General features: G+C 38.7%; 2 protein-coding genes across 5 annotated transcripts in view; one reads left to right on the plus strand and one right to left on the minus strand.

Annotated features, from left to right (window-relative positions):
- LOC124431910 (hemicentin-2) overlaps window positions 1–13,410 on the minus strand; it is an 85,227-nt gene extending 71,817 nt beyond the window's left edge. For 2 of the 3 annotated variants that reach the window (XM_046980324.1, XM_046980325.1), the window contains exon 1: window positions 12,760–13,410. In XM_046980324.1, coding sequence (XP_046836280.1) covers window positions 12,760–12,814 — 55 coding nt within the window. In that variant the 5' untranslated portion in view covers window positions 12,815–13,410. The remainder of the gene's footprint in view (window positions 1–12,759) is intronic. The other variant, XM_046980326.1, reaches the window with a different exon arrangement.
- A 1,486-nt stretch (window positions 13,411–14,896) lies between these two features.
- LOC124431913 (regulator of chromosome condensation-like) lies at window positions 14,897–17,759 on the plus strand. 2 transcript variants are annotated; one of them, XM_046980333.1, is made up of 6 exons: window positions 14,897–15,013; window positions 15,121–15,204; window positions 15,580–15,959; window positions 16,036–16,402; window positions 16,555–16,827; window positions 16,962–17,759. In XM_046980333.1, coding segments are annotated over exons 1-6 (1,296 nt in total). In that variant the 5' UTR covers window positions 14,897–15,012; the 3' UTR covers window positions 17,153–17,759. The 2 variants fall into 2 exon arrangements, with proteins under 2 accessions (XP_046836289.1, XP_046836290.1); XM_046980334.1 differs by having other exon boundaries at window positions 15,619–15,959.
- Window positions 17,760–17,822: the final 63 nt, after the last annotated feature.

Here is a 17,822-nt window from a genome sequence, read left to right on the forward strand (position 1 = left end):
CCCCTGTTCCCGGCTAATGGAAGGAAACGAGTGGTTGACGAACGAAACTTGTTATATAATGGTTATATCGACGCATAATTCGGCTGGATGGATTTACGCTTCAAAACTGCCCCTATAACACGTGCGCCTATTTATTCGATCCAACGGATTAGACTTTGATTAATCGAACGGAAAATTAGATTAGTTTTCAAAGAGACAGAACAATAACGGAGTCTGGATAAAATCAAAAATCGAAACGTCCCTTGATCGATTTTTCCCTACCTCATATTTTTCCTTTTCTTTCTACGCTCGGTGATTTTTCTTGCCTATCTTCTTCGCGACAATCTTTTAATTCAATTACGATTAGATGGAGACTCTCTCTCTCTCTCATCGTCCAACTCTCTTGCGGCTGGAATTCGTAGCCCAAATTGAAATCGATCCGACGACTGACTCGCACTTTGCATCCCCACGGGATGAACGTCGAGAGATAAAGAGGGTTGGTACTTCGATTCGAAGGAAAAACGGCCACCACCGACGATATCCACCTTCGGGGATTTCTTTGATATTACTACTCCGTGTCTCCTCGAACGAGACCTTATGGCAGCAGAGTTTCCTCGTCAGGAAGTAACGAGAAAAGAAACACAACGTACTGTTCACGATTGATTTCCTACCAAGGCAACCTACGAAGGCAAGAAAAAAGGAGATAGAGAGGGTAGATTTCTTCGTCGGTTAGTATCCTCGCTTTTACTCATTTTAAAGAATAAAAAGAGACGAATGGAGGGAGATGAACGGAAAGATATAAAAGAAAAGGAAAGGCAAAAAAGGCTCGAAGCTTATCAATAAAACGAAGCCATCGTTAATCTTAAAGCTTGACGTTTCGAATCGCGAAAAAATGCGAAACCTATCGTTCTCGTACCGTCGACCTACGATTCGTTTTGTTTTAAATCTACGTGCCTGGAAAACGTTGAAGATTTCATTGAAAAAAAGCTTCGGGATAGGTCGCGATTCTGTTTGAAAAAAAAATTCAAATTCGAACGCCACGGCCGTGATTTAATTCCTTTTAATTCGCGGTATTCCGCTAAACGAAATAACAGAAAAAGGCTAACGCAGCGATCGATATTCGAAGGATATAGGCGAAAGGGTGGACACCCGATGGACTGGGAAATGCGGGACAGTCGTATCGATAAAAATTTACATAACACTCGCGATGTTGCTCTCGAACGCAATGCCGATTGGCCCAGCGGGATATCTGATTTTGATCGACCTACCGGCATCGACCGAATTAAAATCGTTTATCCTCTAGCCCAAGATCGATCGTCGATTGAGAACATCGAGCCATTTCGCATTGCTTATTGTCATTGGATAATATTGTTTTCGATAAACAATATCTACATATTTATCTACATTTATCTATATTCGATGGAAATATAAATTTTGATGAAAACAAATTGAAGGCCGTGCGAACGCGAGTCGGAATAATATATCGTAGGAAAAAGTCTCGTTGCCGTTGGCTCGTATCGAACTTTTAATGGAATCGAATTTCATTCGGGCGAGAATCATTAGCTAGTTTATCCTCCAACAGCGAAATCAATGGCATACAATGAGCTTACCCGCCAACCACCGTTGGGCTTCGCGCCGTATAACCGTGTAAGTGCGAGCGCGAACACGTGTTCTGAATGCGTCGTTTGGCACGAATAATCGTTCGATCGGAAAACAGACGTTTCGATAATCGACGTGTACCTATTACATGCGTGTTTTCGAGCGAACTCCTCTACGATTGACCCCATCCAAAACGATATCGTCTCGCCGCGAACCGACGAAAGCGATTCTTTTATTCCTTTCCTTACCTTTAAACTTTCGCATATACCGGCTAGATTATAATATTCCATTGAAAATATCTTCATATGCTGCACCGATTTTATATCGATACTCTTTTTTTATAGAAATCTCTTTCTATAAAGGAGCGGAAATAATGGACGAGTCTTTTAAAAATGTTTGCATTTCGTTCGTTCGTTCGTTCGTTCGTTCGATCGTTCGATCGATCGATCGATCGATCGAGAGAGAGAGAGAGAGAGAGAGAGAGAGAGAGAGAGTTCGACTCGTCGAAAAAACAAATTTCTCGATACTATTTATCCGTCGACATTACACACGCGGCAAGGGCGGGACGATTGATTTGCAGAAACTCGGCAAATACACGGTCATGCGAATTTCCGTTGTTACGAGCTACTAGAAAGGATTCAATTAACCAATTCCGGACATTCCTTTTAGCGCGAGCTTTGAACGAAGTCGTGTCCATCGCCCCCTTAGAGCGTTATCCCGTTCTTTCAGTCTCGCCTCAGGGATTTCTCCGACAATTTTATTTCTCAGCTCTTTCTCTCGCGGATGTTGCACGTGGATATGTACGTTCCTCTATAAACAGCCTTTAGAGAAAGCACCCCGACAACTTTATTATACGTGTGATTGATTTTAAATTTCCTAGGTGCAATTATAGGGAGGGGGAAAAAAAGAAAAAAGAAAGAAAGAAAAAAGAAAAGAAAAAAAAAGAAAAAAAAAGGAAGAAAGAAAAAGAAATACCCAAAAGCAATTACTTTTTCGAGGATCTTCATATACTTTGCGCGCAGACACTGGCGCGCGACCCTTGTGCTAACTGATATAGAAAAGACAAGTCTTTGATTATCACGTTGCAAAAATACGATGTTCGCTTATTTCATTGGATTCTCCATGGCTTTATGTCGGATTCTCATTCTCGTCGCAAAAAAAAAAAATCATTATGCAATGCTATTTCGAGAAAATTTTAATTAGCCAGTAAAAGCTTTAAGCCGATGGAGGGACTACAGAGCGCACTTTTAATTACGATCCCGTGACTTCTCCAAATATGTTCGCAACTATACGTCGGAGGAACAACTTTCTCTGTTTTCGTTCGCTCCGTTGAGAGAGAAACTCAATGGGAGCCTCGCGTCTCTCATTCTCTCTCTACTCGTGCCCGTTACTCATCGGGTAACCGCATAATAATCTTTCTCGACTGTCCTCTTTCTCCTGATAATACGAAAGTACGGAATATGTACTGATAATAGATACGACAGTACGAAATATATTGTCCCTATATTTTTTAACTTCTTTCACAGAATATATTATATACAACCGATATATCTACGTAGGTATATAAAAATAGGATCTCCAAGAAGAAAAAAGGGAGGAAAAGTTTATTCCATTTATCGATTCGCCCTCGATTCTACCATATCTCTCGTTGTATTTTAGAATCGCGAAACAATGAAATATAACCGAATACATTTTCAGCCTCCTTCAGGAAGAATATTTCCGTCCTTTCGTAAACGAACGAATATAACAAGTTCCCTTCTTCGACGAACGTTCATCTCGTTCTGGCATCCTATGCGGTGGTCTAGGTTTTGAGTTAACTATGTAGATACATCGAGCTCGATACCAAATACCACAGACATGGAGGTCTCCATGCGGATTTGACGATAACCTCGGTTCCGCCACGAAGCAATCAGAGGCAGTCGGATTATGTGGCATTTATCCACGTTCGCTGATTCGGCGAGGTAAAATCTCCAAGTAAGAGAGAGCAAGAATGGAACTCGCCAAAGGGAGAAGATATTCGTAGAGTTGCGCGAGGACGAACGAAAAAAGAAGAAGGGAAAGACCTGCCTAATACGGATGAGAAAGGATCGATCAAGCTGATTATTCCAAAGAATTCCTTTTTTCCATGTCTCTTTTGCGTTAAAAGACGGTTGTCGCGATAAACGACAGCTTACCGATAATCGATATGTTGTTTTTAACGGGTAGTAAGCTCGGACGTTAACTCACCGACAAATCGCCAGCATTTTTGACGAAGAATCATGGTCTTGCGCCTAAACGGTACATGTCCGTCTCTGTCTGTGTATGCATACAAATATATATATATATATATATATATATATATATATATACGCACACAATATGCGATATATGTGATATACGCTGGGCCAACAGTGACCACCGTAATGATCATTTCTGCATAAAGGAACGAATCGATTAATCAAAATTTAATTACTCCATTGTTCGAGAGACGAACGCGAACGATAGGGACGATACTAAATGCCTGGTGCTCTTTCGATATAGTGCAACGCGAACGTTATTTATCGTGGTATCGTGATTACGTAGATGAATCTGAAAATTGTGAGGGAAAATCGATCGTCAGCAAACGACGTATCCAGAGAAAAAAGTTTTCTCTTAAATCTCTAACTGCTTTTTTCATTCAATTTCTTTCGAAGACTAATATCAATATCGGATTGAATTTCTCCAGGATAAGGAGCATCTGTTTCATATTACGTGCAATTTCATTACTTAGCATATAGAAACAGAGGATAGAATTTGCTATATCACGGATTTAATTACTTTCGGTCGAGCGAAATCTTGAGAAACTCTAACGTACCGTAAACGGAAGACGACTCGCATATACGACCGGAAAGAGAGGGAGAGGGAGAGGGAGAAGGAGAGAGAGGGCGGGAGTAGGAAGTTGAACGACAAAACTCTACAAGTGTGTCGTCGGGACGTTTATGCTCGCGCTACTTCGACGGTAAGTACAAACTTGACTTGGAAAATTCTTAGCAGACGTAGACAATATCCGGGTCCGATCGCAGAATTCGATCCGCGTTACCGTAAACATCCACGAGATCTTCTTTTTCTTTATTCCTCCCAGTTCGCTTTTTTCTACCGTGTCCTCTACTCCCTCTCTTCACTTTTTACTTCTTAAAACGGAAAGGGAAGGAAAAGCATATACGAGTCATCTAAAGTTCGTCTCGCACGATTTCGAAGGCAGACGAGATCGGATCTTTGCAAACTTTTCGCATTAATAATTCCCTACCGCGATCGGAATTATAAATCAAATTTCTACGGTATCCTTCCTATGAGGAATGCTCCAAAGTCTTGCGGCTTTCGAAAGACACGTACGATCCTCCGTAAATTTCTTTTACGAGAGTGGAAAACTTTCCCCGTCTCCTCTTTTTATTTTTCTCTCTTTTTGTGTGTACATATTTTTTTCTTCCTTTTTTTCCTCTTCCTACATAGACACAAAAGACAATCGTATCGAAATAAAATATCTTCTTAGCCCTCCTTCGTATTACCACTGAAAAATAAAAGTTTCGAGCAAAAGAAATAGTAATTCGTTTCGTTATAATTTACATTGGGAAATGGTGACCGAAAATGCGAATTTTGCTAAAAGGCAAGGCGGAGAGTCCCTTTCGTCGAAAGGACACGAAGAGTTCGCGGTTGGCTTAAACATGCAAACGCGATTTTTCCAAATCGTCGTAATTCTCGACGAAAGTGCGAGAGTAGAAGAGCGAGGCTACGTGCTGCAGCTGTTGCGAGCTGAAAGCAAACAGGGTGCATGGAAACGAATAAACTATGACAGGGTGCATGGAAGCCATTCCACGCGCTGGCAAAGAAGAGAAGGCGAGATAGAGAAGTGGAGAGAGAGAGAGAGAGAGAGAGAGAGAGAGAGAGAGAGAGAGAGAGAGAGAGAGGGAGAGAGACACAAACTTTCCTCTCGCATATAAACTCGTTTCAGCGGACTCGATCCAGTCCGACGATTCTGCTTACTCCCGTGTATCTCTCTTCTACGAATGACGTCATAAAATTGAAATTCTACTGCAAAAAGGGTAAACGGAGGAAAAAAGTTAATCGTTTGAAGAATCTCCACCGGCCGATCGATCGACCACGAACCTTTCATCGCACATATTCCAAGCATCCAGAGGGGGCGAACTAATTCTGTCTTATGTCAACCGATTAGCGGTGCGAAGTAGAATTATGGAAAATCGATCGTCGCGCTAGTCCTTTGCTTGTACCTTGCCCGATGACATAATAATTATCATGGAAAAGCATAAGAGCGATCGCGGCAGTGAGGAGACTCGTCGTTCGGTGATCCGTGACAATATTTAATCTAAGATCTAAGTTAACCCAAAATCTTTAAAATCAAAAGAGAGAGTTTGCAACGTTCTATCGATCGATCGCTGGATCAACGTTACAACGATAATGCAGCAAGTTGTAAAACTGTCGAGAAACGTGCCAAACTGTTTTATGGCGGATCGATTTAAATTTATTCACTGTAAGGACATTTATCGTTTCTATCACATTGTTATCACGTACGAGTACCATCTTTTTAGGTGCATACACGCACCTGTGACTTTGATATCTTCGATGCGCACACATCCCTACGGATTACGATACAAAGTAGAAAAGCGTGAAACCGATAGTTTTGTTAAGCGTAATCGTGCATCCGAGCGTAAATACGTGTGTGCGCGCGTAGAGGAAAGGCCAAGGATCTACGATTAGAAAACAATACGTGATAGTGCAATAAAAATACATCACCACAGATTTCTTTCTCTCTCTCTCTCTCTCTTATTATATTATATCCCTTTACTACGATACGCAATACGATAGACTCGTCCTAAAGAGAATTCGACGTGTAATTCGACAAAGGGATAAAATCGATATCAAATATCAATTGGTACGAAAGTCCACGACGATCGGTAAATAGTTTCCTCGACGCGTCCTCGTTACGATTAAATCGACAAAACGATCGAGATGCGCATTGTAAAACAATAACAACCCAATGGAAAATCGATTTTATAAAGGAACACATACGCGGACTTGGCATTTGATAAATTCTATCGAAAATCAAAAATCGATTGATCGAACTCGATTAATTTTACTTCAACCAAGTTGGTACACTTCGTCTTTCTACTCGATTTTTTAGTTATGGCTGGTCTTTGATGGTTACTCGATCGAGCAAGTTAAAAGAAACGTCGTTGTTGCCAAGAGAATCGTTCGCGACTGTATCCCTCTTTCATTCCCCGGTATAAAAATGTATGTACTGTCGCTCGACGAAAAAAGAGGCTACGTGAATTATAATAGAAATCCGTACTTTTAGAAAAGCTTTTAAAGGATTACTGCAGTCGGTCGGTAACATCTTTCACTTATTTACGAACGAAAGCGGAGATGACTGCACTCCACTGGCTTTGTATTCCAACAGGTGCTGTTGCTGCTGCTGCTGCTGCTGCTGTGTATCGCGGTGAAAAGCTCGGACCTCGCCTTCTCATAAACAAGTAATTCTCTTTTAGACTTTCAAATCGGCAGTGATAGCTCTTACTTTGTACTCCCGCGCGCACTGCCATTTTTAAATTTTTATGGAATTCTCTTAAATGCTCGTCGAGACGGTTATCAGTTGAATAACAATCGTTTAATCGGATGACTCGAGTGGAAAATAAAAAAGCGAAAGTATTCTGTCGTCGTAAAATATGTAAATCTTGGGCGGGTCGCGATCCGACGTAAGATAAAATGAAAATTGTATAATATTTAGAAAAGAAAATAGCGCGATTAGAAAGGAACACTCGTGAACTTTTGAGCTTTTCGTCCTAACGAAATAGCAAGACAGCACCCTTGTGCCTAGCTCTCTCTCTCTCTCTCTCTCTCTCTCTCTCTCTCTCTCTCTCTCTCTCTCTCTCTCTCACGCCCCCGTTTCTGTTCAGCAATAGAACCGTGTCCATTTCATCAGGAGCGACTTCGCCGAGGGAGAACGACGACATGCTCCATTTAATGGCGTCGTACCGTAAGACAAAAGAAAAACTTTGCTTCTCTTCCTCGCGAACAGGGTCGGCCTTTATCGGTTTCGACGTCACAACGGCATTAAATGAATGAGATCGTGAGAGATAGAGGAAGAAGGAATAGAATGAAATGGCACAAGCTTGCTCGAATTTCTAAATCCAAGTCCCCGCTTCTTTCCATCTCTCATTCAGCCTTTTCATTCGATCCGTCTCCATTGACCGTATCATTTTTAAACGGTCAATGTTTCATCAACACGCGCCACGCTGTTCGAGTTTAATCAAACTTTTAAAAGACTTCCGGCGCCGAGCGAAGCAGATTCGCGGATTCAGAACGAACTTCCGGTACGAATCCGGTAATCCGATGGACTTTCGCCGCCGTCGTTTTTGTCTTCGTCTTCGCGATAAAGAAGAAGAAGAAAAAGGTATAGTCTTTTGGAAAATGGAAACCTCCATAGAATCGAATCTTTTGCGAATTTCACGAAGCGCACTCGTTTCTTCCGGTGACTCGATCTTTTCAATTTTCCTTTCTCGCTTTGCCTCTCATTCATACCACTTTTACTTTTCCATCCAAAGCTTTGGCCAACTCCGTCGAGTTTTACTTTGGTAGAATTTTCTGATCTCCTTTTTATTATTTTATTTTTATATTTCTTATTTTTTATCGACAATTATATTATTGACAAATATTAAAAGAGAAGAAAGTGATTTTCTTTACGGCACCTAGTTCGCTCGATATTTTAACCGTCGATCATCTTATTATTTTTTCTTTGAACGAACGAATCTTGGTTAACAGAAGCAACGAGGTGCGAAAAAAAGTAGATTTTAACGGAGTCCCCGGGCTTACCATCGCTCGCAATGTTTCCTGAGAACACATCCAAGATGAACACGCCAAGTGCTCTTTCGTTCTTTCTATCTCTTAAGCAAGCGACGAAGGAAAAGAGAACCGTGAAGAGAAAGTAAAAAAAAGCCCGATGCTGCCTGCCTCATCGCGCTATCAAAATATTTTCAGAATCAATAAAATATTTTCTAGTCGAATGTCCAACATTATTAAATCTCTATCGTATCCCGTATATATGAGTTCACAAATGTTCGTAGATACTCTACGTGATAAAGTAAAAAAAATTAACCGATGTTTGTTTCTAAGATAAATTCTTATTATCATAAAAACTCACTTTCAAGGGAGATAAATGATGATATCATACATATTCGCTAACCCAAGGATTAGACGTACATATATATATATATATATATATATATATATATATATATATATATATATATATATATATATATATATATATATATATATATATATATATATGCAATATATATAATTATGCAAGAGGAAAATGTCTTCTTATCCGAAAGGTGACCATGATGGACGCAGTAGACCACGTAAGAAATCATTCCATGGAAATCGATATGCCAACAAAGAAAGAGTAACTAAACCGAACAGTATATATATATATATATATATATATATATATATATATATATACTTTCGTCTTTTACGATATAAATGATGAGAATCATAAAGAGATATGTATGTACGGTTTAAGGCGAGTTACCGTAAAATATGTATACATTTTTAGGATACCAACTCGGCTTGTTTGTGCTGCTTTAGAAACTTTATGATAGTCGTAAAAGGTGAGGCGGATGGTAATATGCGATAAAGCGGCAGCTCGTATTCGCCAAGTTCTTTCCGTATTTAGAATCGGAACGGATAGCACGTAGAAACAAAAAGTACAATGACGAAGAACAACGAGCGTGATTTTATCGGGCGACTGGCCGTCCGCGATGTTCAAAATGCAATTTGCATCGACGACGAATGCCCGTGGAAATTACAAATGCACTCTGATTAGAGCGAACTTTTCCAAGCGTTCGTTCGTTCGCCCATCCATTCGTTGGTTCGTCCGTCCGTTCGTTGGCCCATAGAAACGGGAAAGAAGAGATGGAGGATATACATATACGCACGTAGGATGGCTCTGTGTGTGTACGCGTATATATACATACATATATACATATATATGTATATAGAAAGAGAGAGAGAGAGAAAGAAATGGACGAAGAGAGGAAATGCAAAAAGATTTACTTAGGCTAATTGCATGAGATATGCGATTGTTTCATGCATATTCAGCAGGCACGAGACTCAGGAGGTGGGAATGGCTGATCGTTGTTTCTTCTTCAAGAGAAATGTCTTTCCTTTCTCCTTCCGTGTCTTTCTTCTCCGTGTGTACGGTCCAAGGAAAAGCACGTGGTTGAAAAGGCAAAGGTAGTACGGATCTCTTGTGAAAATATCTCGTACGCGACTCGTTAAATTCGTTAAGATCATGCTAAACCGCGAAGGTACGATGCTTTATATCGATTAAAATTCAGTCGGCGCGACTCGTTGAAATTAATCGTTCGACGACGACGAGAGAAAAAATAACAGCGAAGGTAAAGATGAAAGAAAAAAGGAAAGAAAAGAGAAAAGAGACGTTATCATAGACGAATATCGATCCTGAAATATACCCGGACGTGAATAACGATTTCATGAAATTCAAAGACTCCTCCGATCGTGACAACGAAAGAAATAATCACCTTAACGGGGATGAACGGAAATACAGTTGATGAAATTTCTATCCTTTTTCTTAGAAACAAAGAAAAATCTAAGTAACGTTCGATAATCGTTAGACTCGAAATTATCACGTTCGATGATCATTCGCACAAACATAAATATCGTTTATCGCATAAAATCTAGCCGTAGTAAAATTTCATCGACTCAACGCGAAAAAAAGAACGTTTGCCTGTTAAACGGAATAATTAAAATTCCTTGATTACAAGAATTGGTCCATTTGATAATTACACTTTTTGCTCCAAGTTAGCTTTCTTTTTTCCTTATCCATGTCGGATTTTATATATTAACGTAACGCGCCATACTATCTAACATATAATACTTTTCCTCGCAAATGAACTATGATTAAAGTGCATAGACCGCGATGGTTTTACACGAAACAAAGCGAAAATATACGCGACGTCAATGTAATACGAACCGTAAGTAAGAGCGCAACGTAATTAACGTTTGTCCGAAAATCATGGCTTAAAAAATATGCGAAGAACATAGAGACGAATGGCAGTTCGGAAAATCCACGCGTGCGTATTCGGATTAGCTCGAATAATGTGACGACTGATGAAACTTTATGGAATGAAGCGGATTAACTTGGCAAAAGAGACTCATAAGTGGGGCGTTTGAGAACGATTTGAAAAAATAAAAAAACAAAAAAGAAAATCATACGATACTTTGGACATAATGCATCTTTGTTGACGAAGGAAAAAGATTATGCGAAATCATTTTAAGATTGATTAAAGATCAATGTTACGTTAACGATATAAGATTTTACAGAGGAAAAAAGAATAAGTTCGTTCGCTTCTAACTCGACGACGACGACGACACGATCGATATTTCTTCGTGTAATAGGGAGAAGGCGGGGGGGGGGGGAGGGAGGGAATTGTACCGGTATTAGTACCGGTATTAATACCGGTTAATCGAAAATTTGGAAAAGTCCGGTTCTCTCGATTGCCTTCGCTTCCAAGTTCGCAACTCGAAAGGGAAAGATCGATAGGTCGATAAGTCGAACGATCGTTCGAGTGACGAAGCGCTCGAAGAACGAGATTAGTAAACGAATTCTCCCTTATAAACTTGTGCACACGCGAGCTAATTCCCGATATATCTATATAGGTAAGCGTGGAGCTGAAAAAATCACGGCATTCGTCTCGCGCGATAACAATCGAGCACGTATGTACGTAAATCAATCGCACAAAAGAAAGCTATGTAACGTCGAGCATTAATGAGAACGTAAACGAATACAATGAAGCAACGTAATTAACAGATAGACAAGGCTCGAATGACGCTTTATGTTAAAAGTCGTTATGTTAATTTTACACCTAATTGATGTCGCCTAATCGATCCTGGGTTTTTTCTTTTCTTTTTTAGCCAACGAATTCCAAGGAGATTACCAAAAAGAAAATGTTTCAAAGCAGACGCATACGTTTCCAATATTAATAAATAATTTCGCAATGATCGTCGGCAAGAAACCAAAACGGCATACATATGGATGATTAAAAATTAACTTTAAAATCAGTGATCTTCGATCGTGATTTCATTTGGAAAGTGCGAAAAGGCTGAATTTCAAAAACTCGTTCGCCTCTCCTGAAATAGTTTTACTAATAAAAAAATTCTTTCAACTTTTGATAAACGATTCCTAAAACTTATTCGATACGTATCTCGTTGCTCCTTCGAATTTCCATCAGTGAATTTTCTATCAACGCTAGCTCGTATCAAGCAAAATCCTTCCACTCCTCTCCCTTTTCCCATCCATCCAAACATCGCAAGGATGATTGATAGCGAAAAAAGTGGGTTGCTGCTAGCTACATTTTTACTAATGTTTGTTTCTCTTTTTTCTCTCTTTTCCCAAACGCGTATTTCCCTCTCTCTCTCTCTCTCTCTCTCTCTCTCAAACATTATACCGACTCGTAGAAAGTCGCAAAACGAATGCTAAATTCCGTTTAACATAGAAGCTCCACCGCGAGTATCGAGATTAAGGAAAAGCTCCGTTTTATTCTTACGAAACGATGAAAGCTATCAAATAATATCGTACCATCGTGTTTATCTTATATGGTTTCCAATAAATACAGTATCCATGTTATATTTAAATATACCTCTTAGTTATGTATAACGAACGGTAGCGTTGTTATTGAATATTATATCACTTATGCAATAATTGACGAAGAAATGACCGACGATCGAATCTAACGCACGAATGCTCGTATTTTTCCTAACTTCGATAAGATCGATCGTCGAGTAGTCGACGAATTAAATAGCAGATCCAATAAATATCGGCAAGATCCAAAAGAGAAAAAAAATGAAAAGGAAAAAAGGCTATACGATACAACTACGCGAACATACCAATTCTACGATGCAATCTACAACATATAGAGTATTGAAATTTACGAGATCACAGAAATTTGATCGATTTGAAACTTTAACCACCAGTAGAGAAAATACGTTTCGTTGATCTTGCAGCGATAGAAAAGCGCGCCTTGACGAAAGGATACTTTTACCTCCGTTCCTTGTACGGTAAGAAAAAAGTACGAGGAATTAAATGGAATAAATCTAAACGATCTAGATGTATGTGGGACTCACCTGCTAAAAGCACCGTCTGCACGAGAAACAAGAGAGATCGTCGACGGTGTATCATTGCGATCCTTGTCCGTAGGCTCTACATGAAAGGACTTTTCTGAGAAAAAATCTCGTGATCTAAATCGATCCCAGTTTCTTCTATTCCTTTCGCTATTCCCTTTTTTAACTAATTTATTCGCTTTTTCTTCCGAACGTAAATCCTTTAGCACGCATCTCCACGTGGCGGAGTCGTGCTGTGAATTTTCCTTTGCTTAACGTCGTAATTTCTTCAAACTTTGCCTTAACTAATAAGGAAAACGTCGAGTTTCTTCCTCTTCGAAGATTAACTCGAATAAGAGACGTCAGCGTTGGTCGTTCTTCCGAACGAACGAACGAACGAACGAACGAACGAACGGACGAACGAACGAACGAACGGACGAACGAACGAACGAACGAACGAACGAACGGACGAACGGACGAACGAACGAACGAACGAACGAACGGACGAACGAAGGATCGAATATGGAAGAGAGAGAGAAAGAGAGAGAGAGAGAGAGAGAGAGAGAGAGAGAGAGAGAGAGAAAGAGAGAGAGAGAGAGAAGGAAGGAGGAACGAGCGTGCGAGAGAAAATGAAGACAAGCTGCGCGAGCGAAGTCTCGCCTTCGACTGGCGCGCTCCGACGTTTCCGACCCCTCTGATGACCGCGACGAACCACCTCTACCCCTGTTCTCCTGGACCAATCTCCTATCCCTCCCCCGTCGTCATACACCTTCTTCGTTTTGTCTACTAATTTGCGATTTAGTAGGACTCGCAGGCGCACGCCACCTTGCCAAAAGGACAATGAATTCATCGGCTAGACTTATGGTTTTGTTAAAATACGAGGGCGCGCGCAAGCACATACACGCACACTTCCTAATCGAATCTAAACGCCTGATAGAACGGGGGTATTCGAATCTCTTGCTTATCGTACACTTTGTTTTGGACCTTTCCTAATTGTCGCGTAACGCGTTTATAAGTGAATCTTTTCATTTCCTCATTCGTTGACAGTTTTTTTTCATTTATTTCTTTTTATTCCTCCTCCAAGAAGATAAATAACTTTATACCGAAGATGATAATATTATCACGAAGACATTTTTGTTCGATTTGAACTTATCGCATCTCAAAGTAATATCTAACGCAATAAGACTTTGATGATATAAGCCGCGCACGGTGATAATTGCAAAATTAACGGGGCAAAACTTATCAAGCCACTTTATCTAATCAATCGAATTAATACGAATTAATCGAACAGCGAAACAGAATTTCGAACTTTCCATGAGAATTAATAACCAGGTCTATTTAATTAGATCATTTACCTTTTGATAATGATAATCACCGCCGATAAAAACTTCCATCTTTCCTGTACTCGTCGTTCCCAGCTTTTACAACAAAGCGTCCATCTGCGTAATTCTGGAAAACATAAATACTTATGTACACATTTACGGGTTTTTTTTTTATAAGATTTATAAATCAAACAAAATTTTAGCTTTGCCAATTTATCGGTTACCTAATAACTTTTGCGTGTGTACAGAGCCGATTATAATATATCATTTGCTTCTTCGACTCGTGAGTACAGATATAGGTTATATCCGATCAAAATAGATTTCATGCACTTAAACGACAATTAAGGAATGAGAAACTGTCGAGTTAATTTTTAACCGAATAAAAGGTTAATATCCGTAATTCCTTGTGCACGACTTATTACTATTACGTTTCGCTGCGACGCAACGTATTTCCTATTTACGGAAGCAAATTTCAATGATACTTTTTAATTGATTAATAACGGCACAATAATTATTATAACAAATATTAGAAATTTTCAAACGAAATAATCGCCCGATCTTGGATATACTTTTCGGCCTGGTATATTGGCGCGAACGGGATCCTCCAACGAACAACCGGAAATGCCATGGCGAATAATATTAGTCGAATGTAAATATATTATGTATATCCTTTCGAAGAAATAAGTGAATAAGAATGAGATTAAGGTTAAAATAAAAATTTTTATCATTTTTACATCCTTTCTTGGTAAATATTTATTAAACGATAAGAAGATATGAGTAGATAATATGAGAATAATTTGCCCGCGCTACGATCGTTTCTTCATTGAAAATCAGCCGTTAAGATCTTCGCGTGTTGCGCAACGGACGTTTAGATTCGGAAGCATTGCTACTTTTGGCGCCAAGCAAGTAAAAAGCACGGTACAATCGTATTCCACGGCAAGTGCTGCGAAATATTAGTATGTATAAGTACGGCAATATTAAAATTGCCTTAAAGACTACGTGTAACAGTCATGAGAAATATATTAAAAGAACATTTATCAACATAACCTAAAAAATGTTATAGTGCCGCCAAGGAAAGCCACTAAACGAACCGCCCAAGCTCCTCCGGCGGGACAAAAGAGGTCTAAGCAGCAAAAAAAAAAGCAAGGTAAAAATTTCACTTGCTATTTGTCTAGGCAAATTTCAAATTTCACTTTTATTTAAGCCGATAAACAATTCGAAAAGTAAAGATAGCATGTACTTCTTTAACTGCCAGGCTAATATCACTGCATTTTTTTTAGATCACGTCCGTTTAATTGCATTTCACATTGTGGGAGTTTCTACTAAAATATTTATTATGGAAACATCGCTAAAATTCTTTCTTTCATTCGCAATTTTCCTTTTTCTTCTTTTCTTTTCTCTCTCTCTCTCTCTCTCTCTCTCTCTCTCCCCTCTATTTTTCCTCTCTTTCTTTGATTTCCCAAGTATATAGAGTAACGACCTATCTATATGAAAACTATCAAACTTCTCTCGTCTTTGGCAGATTTAACGTTGAAACCCAATTTACGCCAATCTAATACAGGCGGCGATATACTTGCGTTCGGACAAGGCGATGTCGGACAGCTTGGACTTGGGGAAGATGTCATTGAAAAGATTCGTCCGGCTACTATTCCTGGATTTCAAGATATCGTAACTATAGCAGCCGGGGGTATGCACAATGTTTGCTTGAGACAAACCGGGGAAGTATTAACATTTGGATGTAACGACGAAGGAGCTCTTGGAAGAGATACATCCAAAGAAGGCTCGGAGACTATTCCAGGTTTTGTCGATTTACCTGGTAAAGCCGTTCAAGTGACAGCCGGTGACTCCCATAGTGCTGCATTATTAGAGGACGGTCGAGTTTTTGCATGGGGTTCTTTTAGGGTAAGGCGCACCTCTTTTCTAAAAGATAATGTATGTAGTCATAGTAAATAAAAGAGAAATATTTTGACGATTTTAGGATTCACATGGTACTATGGGATTGACGCTAAAAGGAAATGAAAGACTTCCAATAGAATTATTACCTAATGTTAAAGTAGTTAAAGTAGCATCGGGTGCTGATCATTTAGTATTACTTAGCGAATCTGGAAATGTATATACCTGTGGTTGCGGTGAACAAGGTCAATTAGGACGAATAGCTGCTAGAACGGCTAGCAGAAATAGTCGTCATGGTATAGGGCCCTTGTTAACACCCGGAATAGTTGAATTTAAAATTACAAAGAAATTAGAATTTGATGATATATGGGCGGGTACATATTGTACATTTTTAAAGGAATACAATAAAGGGGACATATATGTTTTTGGTTTGAATAATTATTATCAAATTGGTAAGTGCTTCTAAGCAGGGCGACGATTTGCAAAGATTTATAACGTGTGTGTGTGTGTGTGTATATATATATATATATATATATATATATATATATATATATATATATGCGTTTACAAATTTACAAAGAGATTAATAAAAGAATTCTTTCAGGTTTGAGCGAGCCTGCTACTCACTTTCATCCACGAATATCTAAAACTTTTAGTGGGAAAGTATGGAGGCATATCAGTAGTGGTCAACATCATACTATTGCTTTAGATGATATAGGTCAAGTTTTTGTAATGGGTCGTAAAGAATATGGTCGTCTAGGCCTTGGACCTAATTGTTCGGACGCTAAAGAATTAACACTAGTTTCTGCTTTAAGTTCTATGAAATGTATTGATATTTCGGCTGGTAGTGCACAATCTTTTGCAGTAACAGAATTAGGTATAATAATAATAATAATAATAATAATAATAATAATAATAATAATAATAATAATAATGATAATGACAAAGTATTTTAAATGTTAGTAAGGTGTAGTGATTTTTTCATGCGGTAATACATTTTGCTGATTTTAGGTGAATTATACGCATGGGGAATGGGAACAAGCGGGCAACTAGGCACAGGAGAAGAAGAAGACGTAGAAGAGCCTGCACTAGTTAAAGGAAAACAATTAGAAGGCAAAACGGTAGTACGAGTTTCTGGTGGTGGACAACATACATTAATTTTAGCGATAACTCGCACAGTGAAAGATAAAACTGCGGGTTAATTGAAAATAATGTAATATTTGCGTATATCATCACACACGTGTGATACAAGCTCGGACAACGAAGGACTAAAAATGTGTGTAAATTAAATGTGCCTAACAACTTTACGACGAAAACGAAGATATAGTTAAGATAATTTTCTCAATGCATTAAAACTTCATCGTTGGTACAAGAGAAATTTTGAGATTTATATATATATATAATGCATTGCTATCAGAAATTAAATCATTGTGTTTGTCATAATTATTGGATTGACCTTTGATTTTTTGTTAGTTTTTCTATTTACAAATGTGTATTACAGAAATAAACTTTTTCTACCATTGATTTATTTATATATATATATATATATGTATATATATGTGCGTGTGTGTGTGTGTTCGTGTGCGTGAGTGTGTGCGTGCGTACGCGTGCCGTGTGTGTGTGTGTGTATATATATATATATATATATATATATGTACACACTTTTCCTACTTCAAATTCTGCATATTGTTTTTACAAATGGTGACTGTTCTATCCTTATAAATCTACCGAGCAATATCACATAAGAATCATGCTCAAACGAGATGTCAATTCAAATTTGGAAATAAATTTGTGTTCATCAATAATTTATATATGGGATATAAATTTTCAATCATTAGATAACCAAATGTAAAATATTCTATTTTATTAAAA

This window comes from Vespa crabro, chromosome 22, assembly GCF_910589235.1.
Source record: "Vespa crabro chromosome 22, iyVesCrab1.2, whole genome shotgun sequence".
NCBI lineage: Eukaryota > Metazoa > Arthropoda > Insecta > Hymenoptera > Vespidae > Vespa > Vespa crabro.